Below are 23,618 nucleotides of genomic sequence, written 5' to 3'. Positions count from 1 at the left end.
GTGCCACACACCTTTTTAAGCACTTCACTTACATAATATCATTTGTTCTCATGATAGCTATGAAGAGGGCACAGTTGTTAGTACATTTTGAGATGAAAGACCTGAGGTCTAGAGGGGTTACATAACTTACCCACAGTTAGTAGGTAGCAGAACAAGGACTCAAATCAAGATTTGTCTGACTTCAGGATTCTTCTGATACATAATTATCCTGCATCCCTGAATGACTTCTACTGTCTACATTGAACACCGGAAAGCTCCAATAGTTGAATGATGCTCATTTGGCATAGGAGGATGAGGTGTTGCTAGGATACCAGCACCTAAGGCCTTCCACACAACCACTGAGGGACCCAATGTGACACATGTACCTGGACAAGGCTAGTGGGGAGGTTCATGGAGCAGTGGATCTGTCCAGTAAAGACAATCCTTCTACACTGATTTGTCCTCCGGCCCTCCTTTCCTTGATTGTCACTGGGTGGTCTGAATGATCATGTTACTTCTCTTTGCCTCTGTAGATGTACCTTCCCCCATTTTCACCTTATGTATTTAGGTTCTGAATGTGCTGTTTCTTTTCCAGGCCTTGTTTCGGACAGTGGCCATGATGGTGCCAGATTATGCCCTCATTGGAGAAATCTCCCTCTACTCTATGGGGTTTCTAGACTCCAGAAGGTATGTTATATTGGCTTTCTAGTGGGTTCTAAAGAAAGAGTGACAGAGTGGCTTTTTGTGGGGTGGATTCAAGGTAAATTTTCCATTGGAAAAAAAAGAGAGAAACTTGAGAAACTGCTTTTACTCACAAGTTGATCTGAAAGCACATAGCCCTGGTCTTGGTTCTGACCCCATCCCTGACTAGGAAATGGCTCAGATTACCAAGAAAAGGCCTCCACTCTATTTGTATACACCTGGACTTCTTCTAAGGAAGAATTGCTCATCTCTTCTCTACCCTTCACTCTAACACACACACACACACACACACACACACACACACACACACACACTCCTAAATGACTTAAGGCGAGACTGAAAAACATGAAGTTATTCCAAGATTGAAGAGGAAAAATTAATATAATTTAGAATTAACATTGTTATCAATATAATATTTATTTACTCAAATCAACTTGGTTATCTCTCATTCAAGTATTACCCAGTTTTCTAAGACGTAGACATACACAAGCATCAGCGTCTTTATCACGTGCACCCAGAGTTGTGAATATTTATTGTAAAATGGCTTTTATTGATCTGTTTCAAATTTTACATTTGTCTTTTTACATTGTCTTGCCCATAATCAATTGATTTTTTGTTACTGCAGTTATCTCCACAAGGCCCACAGTGTCTTTGTGGCCTGGAGGTCCTTGCTGTTAATGCAAGGGGCTGCAGATGTTCTCAACAGAATGTGCCATCCTTCCTAGGCTAAGTGGCTGCCTCAGTCATAAGAGGTTTATTTTTTCTATAGGAGACTTGGGTTACATTGATTTGCCTGTTCAATTCATTTATTTATTCAATTGGCAAACCACCTACCTTATGCCCAGCCCTGTGCTAGGTGCTGATGAGCAACACAGTCTTTGCTTTTAAAGTAAATCAGTCTTGTTAGAGAGGAGCCCTGCAAGGGGAATGTGCATAAGTACATTAGTTAGGGTAAACCTGACCTCCAAATTCCAATGGCTTAGCATAGCAGAAATTTATTTTTCACTCCCTAGACATCTAAAATGGGTGTTTGTGATCAGAGGAGTTCTTCCCCAGGGACCCAGGTTACTTATATCTCACAGCTACAACACATGAGCATAGAGGATCTTATGGAGGAGGTTTTTATGGGCCAGCCCTCAAAGTGGCGTACTTCCCTTTCATTCATATGCCACTGGCTAGGCCTCAGTGATGTGGCCACCCGTAACTGTGTGGGAGGCTAGGAAGTGTGGTCCCTGCCGTGTGCCCAGGAAAAATAAGATATGGCAGTGCACATGCGCATACATGTGTTGTGTGCTGAGTATATTAAATTTTGAATTGGTTTTCTTACATTAAAAAAGTAAAACATGGATATTGAAAAAAATTGTAATGTTACAGAAATGCAAAAATGAGTGTCCCCTTTGTGACCCTTAGTCCTACTCTTTAGGCATTAACATTGTTAATCGTTTGATGTAATCTTCCCAAGTATGTGTTTGTGTGTGTGTGGGTGTGTGGTGTACACATACATTCATATATACAGATAAAAGTATAAACACATATAACTTCTTGTACAGTATATGTTATACATATGTATGTGCTTGCTGTTTTTCATCCTGCCTTTGAAAGAGAGTTACAGTGCTTCCTTAGCTCATTGTGGTAACGCTGTGAAGAGGCCTTCAAATGATAGGGTTTCTCCATCAAGTTCGTGGGCAGGCCTGGCTTCTGAAGGGACAGGGCACAAGCATGTTGGGAATGTCTGCTGAGCAGGACATGGTCCTCTCTAGAGGGTCTGCAGATATGTCTTTGCCCTCCCAGTCTTGCCCAGAAGATTGTTGCAACCTACCGCCTGTGTTCAGAGCAACTTTCCTCCCAGCATCACTATGACTATGGCATGCGTGCTGTCAAGTCTGTGCTCACTGCCGCTGGCAACCTGAAGCTGAAGTATCCAGAGGAGAATGAGAGTGTCCTGCTGCTCCGGGCCTTGCTTGATGTCAACCTGGCCAAGTTCTTGGCTCAAGATGTCCCTCTATTTCAGGTATGTAGTGGTTTGGGACCTTGGCTAAGCACTGAGACGCGACATCCAAAGATGAAAAATTTTTTCGGCACCTCTTCCATCTCCTGACACCCCCTCCATTCTCTAGCCAGCATACCTCTTGCCAGATACCCTCCCCCAAATGTTAAATAATAATGGTAATAGCAATATCCCTAATTCCTGATTTTAATAAAAATAGTTTCACTGTTAGGATATTTGCTGTTGAGTGTGAGTAATTGTTTATATCAAATGTAATTAGTTTTCTTTTGGAATTATTTTAATGCCTATCTTCCTTACTAGGCTGTAAGCTCTTTAAGACAGAAATCATGACTGTCTTGTTCATTGCTAGTATAATGACTGAAAGACAGCACAGACTTATTAAATATTTGCTGACTTTTAAAATTTTGGGGAAGGAAAATCATGTTTAACAGATATTGTTGGAATTTGTAATTGTAGATAAGTATTGGTACAGGAAAAATGACGTTTGGAATTTTCCAAGGATTCCTGCTACCTGTAGATCTCATTTTAGAAAAATGTTGAGGTTATGTATCTGATAATTCATCTTTTTCACAGCTTGAATTTTTGTTAACAGGGAATTATATCAGATTTGTTTCCTGGAGTTGTTCTTCCAAAGCCAGACTATGAAGTTTTTATGGAAGTGCTGAATGAGAACATCAAAAAGATGAAACTCCAGCCAGTACCTTGGTTTATTGGAAAAATTATCCAGGTTGAGTCCTTGTACCCATGTGGGAATGTACCTGTTTACTGTTTGCTGAGGTCAGGAATTAGAAAGAACTATGGTAGATTGGAACTGAGCTGACAGCAATTGGAGATGCCTGATTACAGATGAAGACACTCAACAATCTGTTGTGCCTTCAGTTTTCATCTCCAGGAGTTGACTTTTAAAATCCAATATTTTTCCTATGACCATCTTCCCTGGGGTTTCTTTTTCATCATTTGGGGATGAAACAGAACCTTTCAGGGCATTGGGCTTTGAATTAGTCAAAAACCAACTTTTTTGGTTCCCAGTGACAGAAATCCAATTCAAACTGTCTTAGTCAACAAAAGGGAATTTACTCACTTACCTAACTTGGAAAGTCCAGAAATATGTTGGTTTCAGGCATAGTGAGATACAGGTTTTTAGATAATGTCATCAGGAATCTGCCTGTCCTCATTTCTGGATTCTGCCTCTCTCTGCATGAAAAATTCATTTTCAGTTGGGCCCCCAGTAGCCTCACACTTAGATTGTCCCATGTTCAAGCCCAGAAGGAAAAAGAGCATCATTCCTGGAGTGTCCTCAGCAAAAGTCTCAGGATTAGCTTTGAATGGTGCTCATAAAGTCATGTGACCATCCCTGAACCAATTACAGAGACAAGAAGTAGACCATAACCACCCCACCTCTGCCAGAAGTGGAGGTGGAGTCAGAGCCACCCAAGTCATGTGGACTGAACCATGAAGTGGTGGTTCCTCAGGGAAAATCAGGGTGCTGTTATCAGTAGGTGAAAGAAATGTTTCTACAGTCTTGACCCTGGAGAACCTTAGTGAAACTTCACACTAATTTCAGGGATCCTTCCCTAGGATCACTTTCTATGTAAAACTGACTTAAAGTCATAAGTTGAATAAAATAAGCCCCAAATGCACTTTTTCTACAGAATCACAGGACAGAACTACAAGGGACCTTAAATGCCATCTGCTCCTGGCTCCTTAAGAACACTGGCATCCAGAGAGGGAACAGATTTGGATTCATATAAACCGAGTTTCAAATCTCACCCCCATCAGTTTTTTGCTGTGAGATTTTAGGCAAGTTAGTTCACCATTCTGAGCCCTAGTTTCTTCATCTGTAAAATGGAGGGAGTAAAACCTTCCCCACAGAGTAATTTTGAGACAAGAAGTACATAAAGTGCTAGATATAGTGCCTGATGACTATATCAAAATCAACCTCACCATCTCCACAAACATCAGAAATATCATCATTTCCCAAAATCGTATTGTTATTTAGAATTAAAGGTCAAGGTAGGACCCAGGTCTCCAGATTCTGAGATCAGAATAAAAATTTTTAGGAATAAGAATTTTTTCCTACTATGTCATTAAGAATAAAAGATTTTTCCCTACTATTCATCAAATGTGCTAGTCTTGACACAATTCATTTAACTCAATATTGAATCCTAATCTATTTGTTGGGATTTTATAGATGGAATTTTTTAAACTAGGCATGAGCTTTTATTTCCAATATTTTATAATAAAAAATTTAAACATGCAGAAAAATTGAAAGAATTTTACTGAGAATACCCATGTACCCACCACCCAGATTTTATAATTAACATTTTATAATACTTGCTTTACCACTTATCTATCCATCCGTCCATCCATCAACTTATCTTACTTTTTTATGTATTTCAAAGTAATTTGCAGACCTACAGATGAACTTTTATATAGTTTAGTACCAATTTTCAAAAGCAAAATATATGGAGCTACCTTCCCTTTTGTATACTGATACCTTGATAATCCATTTAAAGTTATGTGAGGGGGAAGGTGAGAGGCTATTGAATCATAAGTGCCTTTTTCTCTTTTTTCTAATGCACAGTCAACTCCATTTATCTTTATTCAATCTGAAATGTCTTTGCAATCTTCTTGAATGTAGACCTTACTTGATGGTTGGGGATTTTGTTGTTTTGTCATCTCTGTCTGTAGAACTTAGAACAGTATCTGGCACATAATAGGTGTTTAACAAATATTTGCTAACTCACTTTTGTCAGTACCTGTACCACCCCCATTGTCCTAATTTACACCCTCTGCGTAACTCACTTCCAATGTGAAAAATAATGCAAACAATCCTTAAAATAAAAAGCTTCATATATTCCCTTTTGCTGAGAGACTCACAGTTTAAAAGGAGAGAGAAAACATTTCACATTAATATAAATGACCAAAGCATTTGCATTTCAACTGTCATGGACTACTTGTCACAGACAAAACAATGAGAAAATTCAAAAAATGAGCTTCCACTTAGCTGTTGATTCTCAAGGGTAGGGGCTAAAATTACATGGAGGTTCATTTATATTTTACAGCATCACCCCTGGCTCAGAAAATACATTTTAATCTATTGAGAGTTCCAATCAAGTCAGAATAGCATTTAAGCCTTGAGAAAGGAAATTTCCAATAGAAATGCAGTTGGCTAAAATGACCATTGTTTCCTTTTCCTCTTTAAAAGCAAGTAGAAATGGTGCAATGAAAAGATTAGTGGCATTGAAGTCAGAGAGCCCTGTGATCAAATCCTGGTTCCACCACTGATGAGCTTGGGCAAGTTAGTTAGCCTCTCTTGGGCTCAGTGTTCCCACCATTTAAAAGTAGTTAATGGGCTTCCCTGGTGGTGCAGTGGTTGAGAATCTGCCTGCCAATGCAGGGGACACGGGTTCGAGCCCTGGGCTGGGAAGATCCCACATGCCACGGAGCAACTAGGCCCGTGAGCCACAGCTGCTGAGCCTGCGCGTCTGGAGCCCGTGCTCCGCAACAAGAGAGGCCGCGACAGTGAAAGGCCCGCGCACCGCAATGAAGAGTGGCCCCCACTTGCCACAACTAGAGAAAGCCCTCGCACAGAAACGAAGACCCAACACAGCTAAAAATAAAAAAAATAAAAAAAAAAAAAAGTAGTTAATGATACCTGTGTGGATTAAATGAAATAACTTAGGTAAGTCACTTGCTGCTTAGCACATAGATAGGTGCAGAGCAAATAGTATTTCCCATCCCTTAAATAATCTGAGATGCACACATATAGTTATTCATCCAAAAGATATTTAAACAATAGATGACAGATAAAGGACTGCAGTCCTTGTTCCTTGTAGACTTCTGACTAATTGCAGTTCTGGGAGGTTTGCAATGATTAACTTCTTATATGATGTCTCCTCCCAGATCTACGAGATGATGCTGGTAAGACATGGCTATATGATTGTCGGAGACCCCATGGGTGGCAAGACCTGTGCTTATAAAGTGTTGGCTGCAGCTCTGGGTGATTTACACGAAGGTAAAACTCATATCCCTGGCTTCCAGGGAGGACAGGAGTCCCCACTCAGTTGACTGGCTCCACAGAGATGATGCCAGGCTGTTAACTTTACCATCCCTGATTTGTGACATTAGAGCCAGGAATAGAACAAGGCACACAGAGGTCTGCGGGCAGAGAATAGAGAGGGGGAGAGCTTCTAACAGGTGATTTTATGTGCATCATTAAAGCTGGAGGAATTTTCTCAAATGCTGAACAGTGGCTTCTCCAAAGGTTTCCCAATGAGAGGAAAACTCATGCCACTTGCCTAAACAAAACTGTTCTAAAAGCAGATCATTGCATGGTTTTTTTCCTTTTCCTTATTTTTCTTTCCATCCCTTCTTTCCCTCTCTTTCTTTCCCTCCCCTTTCCTTTTTTCTCCTTCCCATTCTCCCCTCCTCCCATCCACCCTGCCTCCCTCCTTCCCTCCCTCCTTTCCTTCTTTCCTTCCTTCAATTTAATGTAAAAGATAAGACCTCAGACTTTTGAATGAAACCCAGACCTTGGGCAAATAACTAAACCTCTCTTTGCCTCTGTTTTCCCAGCTGTAAAATGGGATTGTTGTGATAATTAAATGAGATTATGCAGGTAAATAACCTAGCTCAACAAATAAAAGCCATGTTTATTGCCAGAGAAACAGTTTTGAGGTTTTTTTCTTTTATAAAACACAAGGCTGTGGTTTTGAAAAGCAGTGCCTTGCTGTGCCTGTGTTTACACGATCCCTTCCAGTATGCTTCATTTTAATATTTTTTTCTAATAACATTGAATTACTGCTGATTGAGTTACTGTGGAATTTTTGAGTTTTTTGTTTTGGGCACTAACTTGGCCTTAATAACTTGGGCATTTCAAACTTAAGTAATAATTTTGGCATTGAATATAATTTAGGAAACTAAATGAAGAGAAAGGAGGTTACCCCATTGTCTTTGCCTCAGAATTCTGCAGAAATGATTCTTTATTTAGTTCATGGCTCAGGCACTCCAGTTTTTCCTTACTTTGAAGGATCATGTAAAAGTGTGGTTATTTTCTGTTATTAAATACATACAATGTGCCATCCATCAGCCTGTGTATTCTGGTTGGGTCCTGGTGCTCCATTTCTCAGGGGACACTTATTGGGCAGCTAAAGAAGAGGTTTCAGGGCTAAGCTAGCCCTTCAGATAGACAAAAGGAAAATAACCATCATTTTCCAGAATCTTTTACCTGTCAGCTGTTTCCTCATCTAAAGTCAAAGCCAAGGTTCTAGGGTAGCCAGGTACATAAAGAGTCAGGTACATAAAGAGACCTGATTATATGGCATCTCTCTCCTTTACTGCCTGAGTTCTTTTAGGCCCAGGCAGACTTCTTTAGATCTGACTGGCACATTTGACTTGTTTGAAATGAGCCTCAGAAAACAATATGGTGAGAAACTAATAGCTGTAATAACCTAACAACTTAAGGCTTTGCCTATCCAGTTATCCCAATTTTTATACGGACTGAGTACAAATTTTAAGGACTATCCTTGGATGGCATATTGATAAAAGTTGTTTGGTCTTTTAGATGGTGTTATTTCTTGTCCTAATGTTCTGGTGTCACCAGAACTTTTGTAACTTGTGTTGGACCTTCTTGCCCAGCCAACCAGATGGAGGAATTTGCTGTGGAGTATAAGATCATTAACCCCAAGGCTATCACCATGGGGCAGCTGTATGGGTGCTTTGACCAAGTGAGCCATGAGTGGACAGATGGTGTTCTTGCCAATGCTTTCCGGGAGCAAGCATCTACTTTGTCTGATGACCGCAAGTGGATTATATTTGATGGGCCAGTGGATGCTGTTTGGTTTGAAAATATGAATACTGTTCTGGATGACAATAAAAAGGTACCTGTCTGATATCACTTTTACATGGATGTGGAATAAACTCTTTTACTGAAGTTAGTGATTGATCAAAACTATATAATATAACAATGGAATATTACTCAACCATAAAAAGAAACGAAATTGAGTTATTTGTAGTGAGGTGGATGGACCTAGAGTCTGTCATACAGAGTGAAGTAACTCTGAAAGAGAAAAACAAATGCCATATGCTAACACATATATATGGAATCTAAAAAAAAAAAAAAAATGGTCATGAGGAACCTAGGGGCAAGATGGGAATAAAGATGCAGACCTATTAGAGAATGGACTTGAGGACACGGGGAGGGGGAAGGGTAAGCTGGGACAAAGTGGGAGAGTGGTAGTGTATATATGGACATATATACACTACCAAATGTAAAATAGATAGCTAGTGGGAAGCAGTCGCATAGCACAGGGAGATCAGCTCCATGCTTTGTGACCACCTAGAAGGGTGGGATAGGGAGGGGGGGAGGGAGGGAGATGCAAGAGGGAAGAGATATGGGGATATATGTATATGTATAACTGATTCACTTTGTTATAAAGCAGAAACTAACACACCATTGTAAAGCAATTATACTCCAATAAAAATGTTTTAAAAAACTATATAATATATACATTTATTACACTAAGAATAAATGCCCCACAAGAAAGTAACAGTTATCAATTCATGAATTATGCTTTTGTTTGTACTTGTAGTGGGTAAGTTATGTGTGTTTAGAGACACTGTTATATAGTGGTTAAAAGCCTTGGTGCTGGCATCAAATTGGCCTACTAGCTCTACAATTGAGCTGTTATATTGGGCAAGTCACATAACTTCTCTGAACCAGTTTCTTCTTGTGTAAAAAGGTAGTAATAAATAAGGGTGTTGATAATTAAATAAGATAGTCCATATATAGTGCCTGATATATGAGATGTGTTTTGGTTATACATTGCTGTATAGCAAACTACCTTAATACTTCGTGGCTTAACTTTGCTCTTGATACTGTGGATTATAAATTTTGGAAGGGCTCAGGTGGGTTCAGCTAATCCTCATGATGTCAGCTGGGGCAGCTAGGGCTAGAGGAGCCACATCCATGGTAGCTTCTTCACTCAATGTCTGCGGGCTCATTCTTCCTCGTCTTGTCTATCTCTGTGTAACTCTCTCTGTGTCTCTGTCTCTCTGTCTCTCTGCCTTTCTCTCAAAAAGCATCTTATCCTCCAGGCCTCTCCACATGGCTTGGGCTCATCCTTTGGTGGTCTTGGAGTAGTGGCACTTCTTAGATGACGGTTAATTTCCAAGAGGCAGGCAGTGAGTTTTCAGGGAATTAAGAGCTATGCTTGGAACTGGCACAGCATCACTTTCTCTGAATTCTATTAATCAAAGAAGTCACAGAGCCTGCCCAGATTCAAGGGGGTGGAGAAGTAGGCTCTACCTCTTGATGGAGGTGGGCGAGGTCACATTGCAAAAGTGTAGGTGGAATAGGAGATATTGTTGCAGCAGTCTTTGGAAAATACATTCTGCCACAGTAAGTGTAGTGGCTAAAGAGCTTAGACTCTGGAGCCAGACAGCCTGGGTTCAGATGCTGTCCTGAACCACTTAGCAGTCATGTAACCTCAGGCAAGCTATTTAGTCTCTCTATGCCTCAGTTACATCATCTGTAAAATGAGAATAACAGTATCTATGTCATAATGTTGTTAGGAAGATTAGATAAATTAATATTTGCAAACTGATTATAATATTGCCTGTCATGTAGCAAGTGCTATATAACTGTTGAAATAAAATAAAATAATATTTATCACAATTTCAAGGAAGAGTTCTTACACTGACTATACATCATTATCAAATCAAAATATATTTTCCTTCTGCATTTAAATTTCACAAAACTAAGAGTGAGTCCTGCTCAACAATGGAAGGCCTAATTATCCAAATTATATACATACACTAATAATATCATGTTCATAATTTTGATTATATAGCATATAAAAAAAGAAGTAAGTTTTATTACATGATATGGGCTATGTTATATAAACTAATTTTATACACATGTATTGGTTGGTCTTGAGATCAGAAGTATAAAGAGTCATAATCAGTGAATTTCCTGATGGCTCTTCACAGCTCTGAATGAAATCAAACTACTGTCACAGGTATGGGTCTATTTCACTTTTCTTGATTTTCAGAGATGACACTGTTAATGGTATCAGTCCCATAACAGCTGTGACCTTCCTAGGGTTACACGTAATGACCTGTTCCAGATGTGTTTGATGTGGGTCAGATAATATATCAGAAACTTTTTAAACCACAGTTTAGGATGAGAAGCAGGGAACAATGGAGTTTCCTCTTTTCCCCTGAGAGACCAAGGCCTCAGGCCATCTTATGACTTAAACATCTCACTTTAACCCATGTTGGCAAATGAGAAGCAGCACCACGGACTTGGTGTATATACTCAGAGGCTGTCCTGTGTATTTGCACTACTTTCTGCAGGGATATGCCTGCTAAACACTAGGACTTGTGATCGTCTTTCCTTCCATTCCAAAAAAGGATGTGGAGATATTCTTGTCATTCTAACCCTGGGCCAGTCCATGAGGGATTCCAAAAGGAGTCTTTGTGGGAAACTTGAGCAAATAAAACTGGATGGGGGTGTGCTATTAAATTCCTTCCACTGAGGAAGGAACCATGAAACTTGCTGTAGTCCGATAATTTCTGGATTCTTCATCTAAGGCTGCAAGTCAGTGGTTCTCTGACCTCCCTATTTAATATTACAGCTCACCACACACAGCATTCTCCAGCCCCTCTTCGACTTTATTTTTCTCCAAAGGACTTTCATCACTGTATATTCTATATATTTTGCTTATCATCTGTCTCCTCCGAGCAGAATGCAAACCTCAAGAGGACAGGAATTTTTGTCTGTTTTATTCTACACAACTAGCATAGTGCCTGGCACAGAATAGGTGCTCAAGAAGTATTTGTTGAATGAATTCAAACCATCTCTGTCCCCACTGATGCCTTTCACTTGCAGATGGAATTTAATTCGTTTGCTGCCCTCCACCCCTCTGCTTTGTACTTTCAGCTTTGTTTAATGAGTGGAGAGATTATCCAGATGAGCTCCAAGATGAGTCTGATCTTCGAGCCAGCTGACCTGGAGCAGGCCTCCCCCGCCACTGTGAGCAGGTCAGTCAGCTTGCATGGACCCCCCCCTGAGGGAATGTGAGGCCTCACTAACCCTAAGCAGGAGGGAAAGCTCTAAAAATCCATAAATGTGATTAAACTCTAGCAGATCACCTACATTACTTGTTGTCAGATTTGTCATAAAGTTAGTCCTCAATCCACAGTGCTGGTAGGGATCTAAAATCAGGCAGTCATTTTGGAAAAGAGATTGATATCATCTCCTAAAGTTGATCTTTCTTATGCCTCAAGACCCAGCAATTCTGCTTGTAAGTATTGATATATACCCAAAAGAAACTTTTGCCCATGTACAATAGGAGACATGTACCAGAATTTTCAGAGTAGCATAATTTACAATAACAAACACTTAGAAACGACCCAAATGCCCATTAACAGGAGCGAATTAAAAAGTATAAGATCACAAATTGTAGTATTTGTATGTCATTCAAAATAAATGAACTGTACTGACAAGCAACTATATAAGATAAATCTTAGTAAAATTAAAGATAAAATCTTAACAATATTATGTATGAAAGTAAGCCTGTAATATTACATACAGCATAGTGTCCCCTTTTAAATTATTAAAAACAAGTAAATATATATATATGTATATATATATATATATATATACATACATATATATATATGCTATAAAACTCTATAAGAAGGAAAGAAATCAAAGCACAGGTGAGCATGAGATTCAAGATGCTGTATAACCTCAGGTGGGGAAAGCCAGGGGCATAGGATAAGGGAGACTATATGGTTAGATGAAGGTTATTGTCAAGACCCTAGTTTCTGCCTGGGTATTGGGTTCATGGGCACTTAGTACATTATTGAAAACAATTAACTAAGAAAGGCCATGCATGGGCTAATGATGAGTGTGCCAAGGATAAGAATTAATCCAATAATGTAACTTCAGTCCATAAAAAATAAAATAAAATAAAATCAGCCCACATTCCCAAAGGCAATGTAAGGGAATAGAAAGAGCATATGGCAAGTTAGACCAACTTGGGCTCCCACCCTGGCCACACCACTTGCTAGCTGTGTGACCTCTTCCGAGTCACTTAGCCTCTCTGAGCTACAGTCTCCTCATGTCTAAAATGTATACCATAAAGCGGAATATTTAGAGATGAAGGTCATTAAGACTTAGCATAGTGGCTGACACGCAGTAGGTGTTCAATAAATGGTAGCCAGTGTTAGTAACAAAGGAGAGAGTGCCTAGATATAACAGAATGGGGAAAAAAAGTGCTAAATAAAATGTTACATGTCAGTGCATGGTAATGTACTAACATTATGGTAATGATAATAGTAGCTTTCATTGATTAAGAGTTTTCTGTGTGCTAGGCCTTTCATTTAACCGTTACATCAGCCTTATGAACTACATATTTTTTATATTCCTCAATTTACAGACAAGGACACAGAAGTTCAGAGACAGTAAAGAAATTTGCCCAAGGTCACTCAATTAGTAAAGTCTGGGGCTGGGATTTGAATCCAGGTCTCTGATTCTCAAGACCCAACTCTTAGCACTGGTCTCCACCCTTTCCCGGCAAAATCTGTGCATCTTTCCTTTGGCTTGGAGCTGGTGAGGGTCTATGCCCCGACCCAAGCTCCAGCCTCTTACCTCACCATGACCTCCTACATTTACTTCACCCCTACGTGCTTGGGAGCCAGATGTGGACCAGGCTGGTCCTCTGTTTGTGCTTGCCAGGTGTGGGATGATCTACATGGAGCCCCATCAGCTAGGCTGGAAGCCCCTGAAGGATTCATACATGGACACCCTGCCTTCCAGTCTCACCGAGGAACACAAGGAATTGGTGAGATCCTCTGGTCCCTTTCCTTCCTGTCCCTCCCTGTCTCCCTACTCCTCATCTCAAAGGTCTTCTAGGATCATTTTCACGTTCATAATTACAGAAGGCAAGAAGGAGCAGGAGACTCCCTGACTGTCCCTAATTATCTTGCTTCCTGGCTACCTGCCATTTTTCTGACTTTCTTCTCCATGTGGTGGGCATGGGGTGATGCAGTCAATTTCTCCTTTCTCTTCCACCTTCTGCATTACTTCTTGGCTCCCCAGTGGAGAATTCTGGTGCTTGAGAAACGTTCTATTTGATGACTGGAATGTCACCCCTTTCCCCATTGCCTACTAGCGGAAATGCCTCTGGAAGTTGCTCTAAAGATGGACCAGGTTAGGAAGACCTGTGTTCCTCTCTTCACTGCCACTTCCCATCCCTGTAACCTAGACTCCATACCTTCTATATTTAGGGAGCCAGAACCAGTTAGAAATTCTCTTAGTGCAGCTACTAAGAGTGTCCATTTTCTTCTTCCCTTCCTAAAAGAGATGTGAATGTTCAGGTTACATTAGCACACACTCAGACAAGGGAAGTAGGAAGGGAGAACCAGTTCTTATGGTGTTTCTTGTCTTTCCCTGCATTAACAGGATTCCCTAGGAAAGTTTCCCACTGAAGAAGCCAAGAAGGATCTGAGGTGGATTCTCTTCCCACTGTGGAAACAGTCTGGGGAACTGTGTAGGACAGCCCCTCTCCTGTCACATTTACATACATGTACAATATATATATAGCATGTTTATTTACATAGACACATATCCACATGCACAGTCAGAAACCAATCTACACGTGCACAGAAGCCTTCAGAAACTTCCCAGTGTCCTTAGTACAGTCTAACTTCTTACCAGAGCCTCTGAGACTGTGATCCCACCCAGCCTGCCTCTTCAACCTCACCTACCCTCTTCTCAGCCTCAGCTCATTATCTTCCAGCCCTTGGGTCTTGTTTCCATTCCTAGAAAACCCCAGGTTTTACTACCTCAAAGCTTTTGCACTTTCTATTCCTCTTTCTGGAAATCTTGCCCCATTTATTCTCGTAAGGGATGATTAACTTTTGTCATCCAGGTCTCAGCATAAAGGCCTCCTTCTCCAAGAAGTCTTCCCTGACCACCCTATTAAACCCTACCTGTTATTTCCCATTGTAATACCTTTATTTGTTTCCTGCTAGTACATTCATGATTTGTAAATACTTAGTCCATTTCCTTGCTTGTTTATTTATTTTTTGTTTGTCTTCCCTTCCCCTCAGACTGTAAACCACGAGGACAGGGACCTTGTCTATCTTGTTCATCATTTATCCTTAGCACCTACCACACTGCATTTAGTAGACGCACAATAAATTTTGCTGACTGAAAACCACATATCTATGTACTCATGTATAGTCATGTATACATATAAAGACATCTGTACATTCATATATGCACACATATCCATATATAATCAGTATGAGTATATTTATTTAGTGATGACCTGCCTACTTACAAAAAAATAAGGTAATTTACAGTGAAAGTCACAAAGTATAACAAAAATGAAAAAAACACTAAGAGGAGAAAGTGAGTCAAGTAATTTTTTAATATATTTGTTATTAGAGTATAGTTGCTCTACACTGCTGTGTCAGTGTCTGCTGTAGAGCAAAGTGAATCATCCATACGTATACATATATGCCATCTTTTTTGGATTTCCTTCCCATTTATGTCACCACAGAGCACTGAGTAGAGCTCCCTGTGCTATACAGTAGGTTCTCATTAGTTATCTGTTTTAAATTGGGTGGGGAGCAGAGCCAAGAGACAACAATTAACATACCCACCAGTAAGTATGTACATACATACATACATACAGTGAATTACTGAAAATGAGCCTAAAATTCCCTGTGGCCACTTTCTACAAGAGACCTGCCTTATAAATGCCAGTCAGTCATTTGCAAATCAGTTGTTTGGAATTCCTAACATTTTTTTTTATAGAAACAAAGGCAGATACAGTGGCTGGGACCTAAAACTATTTCATGCATCCTGTAGCTGACCCATAGTGGCTCCAAGCTTCTCTTGAGTATTCAGCTTAGTGGAATGGGAGGGGTGGGGAATGGCCAGTGGGCTGCACAGTCCATTAAATAGGAAGCTGGGGGCATCTGTCTTGGTGCCTGTGGACTTTCCTCAGTACACCTAGACTCAAAAGTAATCAGCAGTCTTACCAACATTTCCAGCCTCCTCGAGGTGTACCAAGCTCTTGGTCTTAAACACACTTTTTAATAATGTCAAATCTCACTTTCTACTCTTAGATCAATGACATGTTCATGTGGCTTGTCCAGCCCTGCCTGGAATTTATTCACCTTCAGTGTAAATTTGTGGTCCAAACATCTCCCATCCACCTTGCCTTCTCAATGATGAGACTGTACTCCTCTCTGCTAGGTAAGTACTGCCCTACAGTTCCTAAGCCAGATGAGCGTATGGTGTGCCTTGGCCATTTCTTCTGCTCCCACCCCTATTATTCCCTCCATGAGTTACAATGAAACCAGCATTTTGGTCTAGAACCAGCAAGTCTTTTGAGTGTAGATAGTAGAATTTGGTGGAAAGAGTCCATATATTTTGGCTTGATCTTACATTGACTTCCTGGGTATTCTTGTGCAAATTAGCCCAGTCTTCCTCAGTATTAGATTCCTCATCCACACAGTGGGAATAATAATTCCTGTTCTTCTTTACCTAACAGGGATATCCCAGAGGAAAATGAATTTAGATGACATACGTAAATGTATATCAGAAAAAAAAGATTCTGAAAAGAATAAGATAGGAAGTTTTTCCATGTTAAGAAAACTTAGATTACAAAAATCTGAATTCATAAAACACATAGATACACTATAAAAAAAACTGATCACATTAGTCTCCAGAACTAGGGAACTTCTCCAGGACATGGAGAACCATTGGTTTAAATGTCCTGGAGAAGTTCTCTATAACCATTTCACATAAATCAAATTTTACAAGATTCTATTGGAAATAACAAAAGATGTGTTAATTTGGAGAACTTTTATTGGATGCCATTTCTTTCTCAAGATAATACATAATACAAACTGAAGGTGAATCTTCTTACAACTTCTGCTACATGAACATATCTTCTCAACCCATTTCTTCCAAAGGCATTATAGATGTAGATTAGAAAAAAAAGTAACACGGGAAACTGTTGAGTGGAGACTTTCTCTAGCTAAATATTATTTGATTTTCTAAAATTAAAATTACAGGCAATATTTTTAAAAGCACACTAATTCATACAATATCATATGTTTGTATTTTTATTTGTAAATTTTGCATACTTTCCCAAGCTCCTTTTACTATCCTTGTGTAGTATCTCCTCCAGGAAAGAAAGCACAAGCATGAGAAGTGAACTTATTGTCCACAGTCCTGAGTAACCTCATCTCTTGCCTTCCTGAATCTATAGCTATGAATCCTCTCAGGAGTGCTCAAATACACACAACTACTAAAAATGGGGGACTGGATTTGAATGCACACATATTTGATTTTGGGGCTATAACTTTTTACTCTGTCAATGTTAAAATGCAAGAACATGGTAGCTGTGATTAACAAAGACTTGAGATAAGGAACACTGAATACATTTTTAGCCTTTTATTTTGAAATAATTTTAGACTTAAAGAAAAATTGCTAAAAGAATGTAGAGTCACATATACCCTTTACTGAGATTTCTTTAATGTTCACATCTTATATAATGAAGGTACAATTATCATAATAAGGAAATTAACATTGATACTATACTGTTAACTACACTTTATTTGAATTTCACATTTTTCCACAAATGTTCTTCTTCTGATCCAGGATCCAATTCAAGATGCCACATTGTATTTAATTGTTGTTATCTCTTTGGTCGCCTACTAGCTATGACAGTTCTTCAGTCTTTCCTTATATTTCATAACCTTTTCACTTGATGAAGACTGGCCAGTTATGTTATAGAATGCTTCTCAATTTAAGTTTGCCTCATATTTTCTCATAATTAGATTGAGATTGTGCTTTTTAAAAAAATTGAGGTATAGTTGATTTACAATATTATATGTTTCAGGTGTAAAATGCAGTGATTCACAATTTTTAAAGATTATATTCCATTAAAGTTATTATAAAATACTGGCTATATTCCCTGTGTTGTACAATATCCTTATCCTTGTAACTTATTTGTTACATGCATAGTAGTTGGTACTTCTTAATCACCAAACATTGTCTTGCCCCTCCCCTGTCCCTCTTCCCGCTGGTAACTACTAGTTTGTTTTCTATATCTGTAAGTCCATTTCTTTTTTGTTATATTCACTAGTGTGTTGTACTTTTTCGATTCCACGTATAAGTGATAACATGCAATATTTGTCTTTTTCTGTCTGACTTATTTTACTAAGCATAATAACCTCCAAGCCCATCCATGTTCTTGCAAATGGCAAAATTTCATTCATTCTTATGGCTGAGTCATCCATCTTCTTTAATGATTCATCTGTGGATGGACACTTAAGTTGCTTCCATATCTTGGCTATTGTAAATAATGCTGCTATGAATGTTGGGTGCATGTATCTTTTTGAATTAGTGTTTTTGTTTTTTCAGATATGTGCCCAGGAGTGGGATTGCTGGATCATATGACAACTCTATTTTTAGTTTTCTGAGGAACCTCCATACTGTTTTCCACAGTGGCTGCACCAATATACATACCTGCCAACAGTGTACGAGGGTTCCTTTTTCTCCACATCCTCACCAACATTAGATATTTGTGGTCTTTTTGATGATAACTCTTCTGACAGGTGTGAGGTGATACCTCATTATGGTTTTCATTTGCATTTCTCTGATGATTAAAGATGTTGAACATCTTTTCATGTGCCTGTTGGCCATCTGTATCTCTTCTTTGGAAAAATGTCTATTCAGATCTTCTGCCCATTTTTAATCAGGTTTTTTGTTTTTTTGTTGTTGATTTATATGACCTGCTTATGTATTTTAGATATTAACCCCTTATCAGTCATATCATTTGCAAATACTTTCTCTGATTCAGTAGGTTGTCTTATCATTTTGTCCATGGTTTCCTTTGATATGCAATAACTTTTAAGTTTCATTAGGTCCCACTTGTTTAGTTTTGATTTTGTTTCCTTTGCCTTAGGAGACAAATCAAAAAAATATTGCAACGATTTATGTCAAAGAGTGTTCTGCCTATGTTTGCTTCTAGGAGTTTTATGGTTTATGGTCTTACATTTAGGTCTTTAATCCATTTTGAGTTTATTTTTTATGTATGGTGTGAGAAAATCTTCTGATTTTATTCTTTTACATATAGCCATCCTATTGTCCCAGCACCACTTACTGAAGAGACTGTCCTTTCTCCATTGTATATTCTTGCCTCCTTTGTCATAGATTAATTGACCATAAGTGTATGGGTTTATTTCTGGGCTCCCTATTCTGTTCCATTGATCTATATTTCTGTTTTTGTACCAGCACCATACTGTCTTGATTACTGTAGCTTTGTAGTATAGTCTGAAGTCTGGGAGCATGATGCCTCCAGCTCTGTTCTTCTTTCTTAAGATTGCTTTGGCTATTAGGGGGTCTTATGTGTTTACATACAACTTTTAGAATTATTTGTTCTAGTTCTGTGAAAAATGCCCTTGATATTTTGATAAGGATTGCATTGAATCTGTAGATTACCTTGGGTAGCATGGTCATTTTAATAATATTAATTCTTCCAATCCATGAACACAGTATATCTTTCCATCTGTATGTGTCGTTTTCAGTTTTTCATCAGTGTCTCGTAGTTTTCCGAATATAGGTCTCTTACTTCCTTATTTAGATTTATTCCTAGATATTTTATTCTTTTTGATGCAACGTTAAATGGGATTCTTTCCTTAATTTCTCTTTATAATAGTTTGTTTTCAGTGTATAGAAGTGCAACCAATTTCTGCATATTAATTTTACTGAATCCTGCAATTTTACTGAATTTATTGGTGAACTGTAGTAGGTTTTTGGTGATGTCTTTAGGATTTTCTATATATAGTATCATGTCATCTGCAAGCACTGACAGTTTTACATCTCCTTTCCAATTTGGATTCCTTTTATTTCTTTTTCATGTCTGATTGCTGTGGCTAGGACTTTCAATACTATGGTGAATAAAAGTGCTGAGAATGGGCACCTTTGTCTTGTTCCTGATCTTATAGGAAATGCTTTCAGCTTTTCACCATTGAGTATGATATTTGCTGTGGGCTTATCATATATGGCCTTTATTATGTTGAGGTATGTTTCCTCTATACCCACTTTTTGGAGATTTTTTTTAATCATAAATGGATATTGTATATATTTTATCAAAAGCTTTTTTGCATCTATTGTGATGATCATATCGTTTTTATTCTTCAATTTGTTAATGTGATGTATCACACTGATTGATTTGTGATATCGAAAAATCTTTGCATCCCTGGGATAAATCCCACTTAATCATGGTGTATGATCTTTTTAATGTATTGTTCAATTCAGTTTGCTAATATTTTGTTGAGGGTTTTTGCATCTGTGTTCATCAGTGATATTGGCCTGTAATTTTCTTTTTTTGTGATATCTTTGTCTGGTTTTGGTATCAGGGTAATGCTGGCCTCATAGAATGAGTTGGAAAGTGTTCCTGCCTCTGCATTTTTTCAGAATAGTTTGAGAAGGTAGGTTTTAACTCTTCCCTAAATGTTTGGTAGAATTCACCTGTGAAGCCCTCTGGTCCTGGACTTTCATTTGTTGGGAGTTTTTAAATTACTTATTCAATTTTATTACTGGTAATTGGTCTGTTCATATTTTCTTTTTCTTCGTGGTTCAGTCTTGTACCTGTCTAAGAATTTGTCCATTTTTTTCTAGGTTGTCCATTTTATTGGTGTATAGTTGTTCATAGTAATCTCTACAATTACTTTGTATTTCTGTGGTGTTGATTATAAGTTCTCCTTTTTCATTTTTGACTTTATTGATTTGGGCTTTCTCTCTTTCTTTCTTGATGAATCTGGCTAAAGATTTAGATGACTGGCCTTAAATGACATTAGGCTAGATGGACCCAATAGACATGTATAGAACATTCCATCCAAAAGCAGCAGAATACGCATTATTTTCAAGTGCATACAAAACATTCTCCAGGATAGATAACATGCTAGGCCACAAACAAGCCTTGGTAAATTTAAGAAAATTGAAATCATATCAAACATCTCTTCCAACCACAATGCTATGAGACTAGAAATCAGGTACAAGAAAAAACTGCAAAAAGTACAAAGAGGCTAAACAATATGCTATTAAACAACCAATGGATAACTGAATAAATCAAAGAGGAAATCACAAAATACCTGGAGACAAATGAAAACAAACAACAATCCAAAATCTGTGGGACACAGCAAAAGCAGTTATAAGAGGGAAGTTTACAGTGATACAAACCTGAGCCAACAAGAAGAATCTCAAATAAACAACCTAACCTTATACCCAAAGAAACTAGGAAAAGAATAACAAAACACAAAGTTAGCAGAAGGAAAGAAATCTTAAAGTTCAGAGCAGAAAGAAATGAAATAGAGACAAACAAACAAACAAAAAACCAATAGAAAAGATCAGTGAAACTAAGAGCTGGTTCTTTGAAAAGATAAACAAAAATCAAGGTTTGCATTTTTAGTGAGAATACCACAGAAGTGATGCTGTATCCTCAGTGCATCATCAGTGGGTACATGATATTGATCTATCTTATTACTGGTGAAGGCTCTGGTCAAAATTAACTTTGTTCATAGTTATATTTCTCCACTGTTAATGTTACTATTTTTTCCTTTGTTATCAATAAGTACATTGGGGAAGATAATTTGAAACTATGCAGATATCCTATTTCTCCTCAAACTTTCATGCACTGATTTTAACATTCATTGGTAGATCTTGCCTATAACAATAATTATGGTGGCATTTCCTAATGTAAATTTTCTATTTATATTTATATTCCTTTTACAAATTAGAATTCTTCTGTAAAGAAAAACTGTTCTTCCATATTTATTTACTTATTTAATTATTTATTGATCAAAGTATGGACTCATGGATATTTATTTTATTCTATGGATTATAATCCAATGCTATAATTACTTATTTTGCTGTTCAAATGGTTTTTGCCATTGGGAGCACCTTCAGGTTGGTTCCTGTGTCCCTTCAGCATGTCTTTATCCTCAGATTACTAAAATCAGATATGAAAATGGGGACATTACTACTCATTGTACAGAAATAAAAAGGATTATAAGAGAATACTGTGAACAATTTTATGCCAAAAAATTGGATTACTTAAATGAAATGGACAAATACCTACCAAGACACAAAACCTACCAAGACTGCATCATGAAGAAATCTGAATAGACCAGTGACTAGTTTTGGTCAGTTATCAAAAAGCTCCCAACAAAGAAAAGTCCTGGATCTGATGGCTTCACTGGTGAATTCAACCAGCATTTAGAGAACTAATATCAATCCTTCTCAAACTTTAACAAAATGTTTAAAAGAGAACACTTCCTCACTCATTCTATGAGGCCAGCGTTACCCTGACACCAAAGCCAGACAAAGACACTACAAGAAAATTACAGGCCAGTATCCCTTATGAAGATTAATGCAAAAATTCCCCCCAAAATACCAGAAAAACAAATTAAGCAGCATATTAAAAGGATTATACACTGTGACCAACTAAGATTTATTTCTGTAGTGCAAGGATGGTTCAATGTATGAAAATTGATCAATGTGTGATACATGTAATACAATGTAATTAACAGAACAAAGGGGAAAAAAACATTATCTCAATTAATGCAGAGAATCATTTGACAAAATTCATGAAATCATGATAAACACTGAACAAAGTAAGAATAGAAGGATACTACCTCAACATAATAAAAGCCATATATGAAAAACCCACAGTGAACATTATACTCAATGGTGAAAGACTTAAAGCTTTTCAGCTAAGATCAAGAACAGGGAAAGGATGCTTGCTTTCACCACTTCTGTTCAACATAGTATTGGAAGTACTAGCCAGAGTAATTAGGCAAGAAAAAGAAATAAAAATATATATCCACATTAGAAAGGAAGAAGTAAAATTATCTCTGTTTGCAGATTATATGATCTAATACGTAGTAAATCCTAAAGATTTCACGCACACACACAAAAACTGTTATAAACAAATTCAGCAAAGTGACAGGATACAAAATCAACACACAAAATCAGTGTATTTCTGTTGCATTTCTGTACACTGACAATGAGCAATTCGAAATCTAAATTAAGAAAACAATGCCACTTACAGTAGCCTAACAAAGAATAAAATACATAGGAATTAACTTAACCAAGAAGGTGATAGACTTCTACAATGAAAACTACAAAACATTGCTGAAAGAAATTATAGAACACTTTAATAGAAAGGCATTCCAAGTTCATGTATTGGAAGACTAAGTATTGTTAAGATGTCAATAGTACCCAAAATAATCTACAGATTCAGTGCAATTTCTATTAAAATCCCGATTACATTTTTTGCAGAAATATAAACGTCCATCCTAAAATTCATATGGAATTTCAAAGACCCTGAATAGCCAAAACAATCTTGAAAAAGAAACAGAAAGTTGGAGAACAAAGAACACTTTCTGATTTCAAAAGTTAATGCAAAGCTAAAATAATCAAAACAGTGCAGTACTCATAAAGACAGATGTATGAACCAATGGAGTGGAACAGAAAGTCTAGATATAAACCCTTACATGTATTGTCAAATGATTTTCCACAAGGATGCCAAGACATTTCAATGGGGCAAGGACAGTCTTTTCAACAAATGGTGTCAGGAAACCTGGATATCCACTACAAAAGAATGAAGTTGGACCCTTAATACCATTTAAAAAGATTAACTCAAAACAGATGAAAGACCTAAACATAAGAACTAAACCTATAAACTTTCTAGAAGACATAAGGTGGAAAGCTATTTGGCAATGATTTCTTGGATATGACACCAAAGTCACAGGCAACAAAAGGAAAAAAAGACAAATACATTGCATGAAAATTGAAAACTTTTGTACATCAAAAGACTCTAGCAACAGA

The 23,618-nt window shown here is 37.9% G+C and overlaps 1 protein-coding gene across 12 annotated transcripts in view; it reads left to right on the top strand.

The window, feature by feature from the left end:
• DNAH3 (dynein axonemal heavy chain 3) overlaps window positions 1–23,618 on the top strand; it is a 208,869-nt gene that overhangs the window by 98,059 nt on the left and 87,192 nt on the right. For all 12 annotated transcript variants that reach the window (XR_014236086.1, XM_082362351.1, XM_082362354.1 and 9 more), the window contains 8 exons: window positions 575–666; window positions 2,473–2,692; window positions 3,282–3,416; window positions 6,596–6,707; window positions 8,330–8,571; window positions 11,634–11,734; window positions 13,437–13,542; window positions 15,839–15,968. Coding sequence is in view for 11 of the 12 variants with exons in the window: in XM_082362351.1 (XP_082218477.1) it covers window positions 575–666; window positions 2,473–2,692; window positions 3,282–3,416; window positions 6,596–6,707; window positions 8,330–8,571; window positions 11,634–11,734; window positions 13,437–13,542; window positions 15,839–15,968 (1,138 nt within the window). In the remaining variant the exon portion in view is untranslated. The remainder of the gene's footprint in view (window positions 1–574; window positions 667–2,472; window positions 2,693–3,281; window positions 3,417–6,595; window positions 6,708–8,329; window positions 8,572–11,633; window positions 11,735–13,436; window positions 13,543–15,838; window positions 15,969–23,618) is intronic.

The sequence above is a fragment of the Balaenoptera borealis genome (genome assembly GCF_965194805.1).
Source record: "Balaenoptera borealis genome assembly, chromosome: 16".
Taxonomy (NCBI): domain Eukaryota; kingdom Metazoa; phylum Chordata; class Mammalia; order Artiodactyla; family Balaenopteridae; genus Balaenoptera; species Balaenoptera borealis.
The sequence above is the reverse complement of the archived record's forward strand: the minus strand, read 5'-3'. Positions and strand labels throughout refer to the sequence as shown.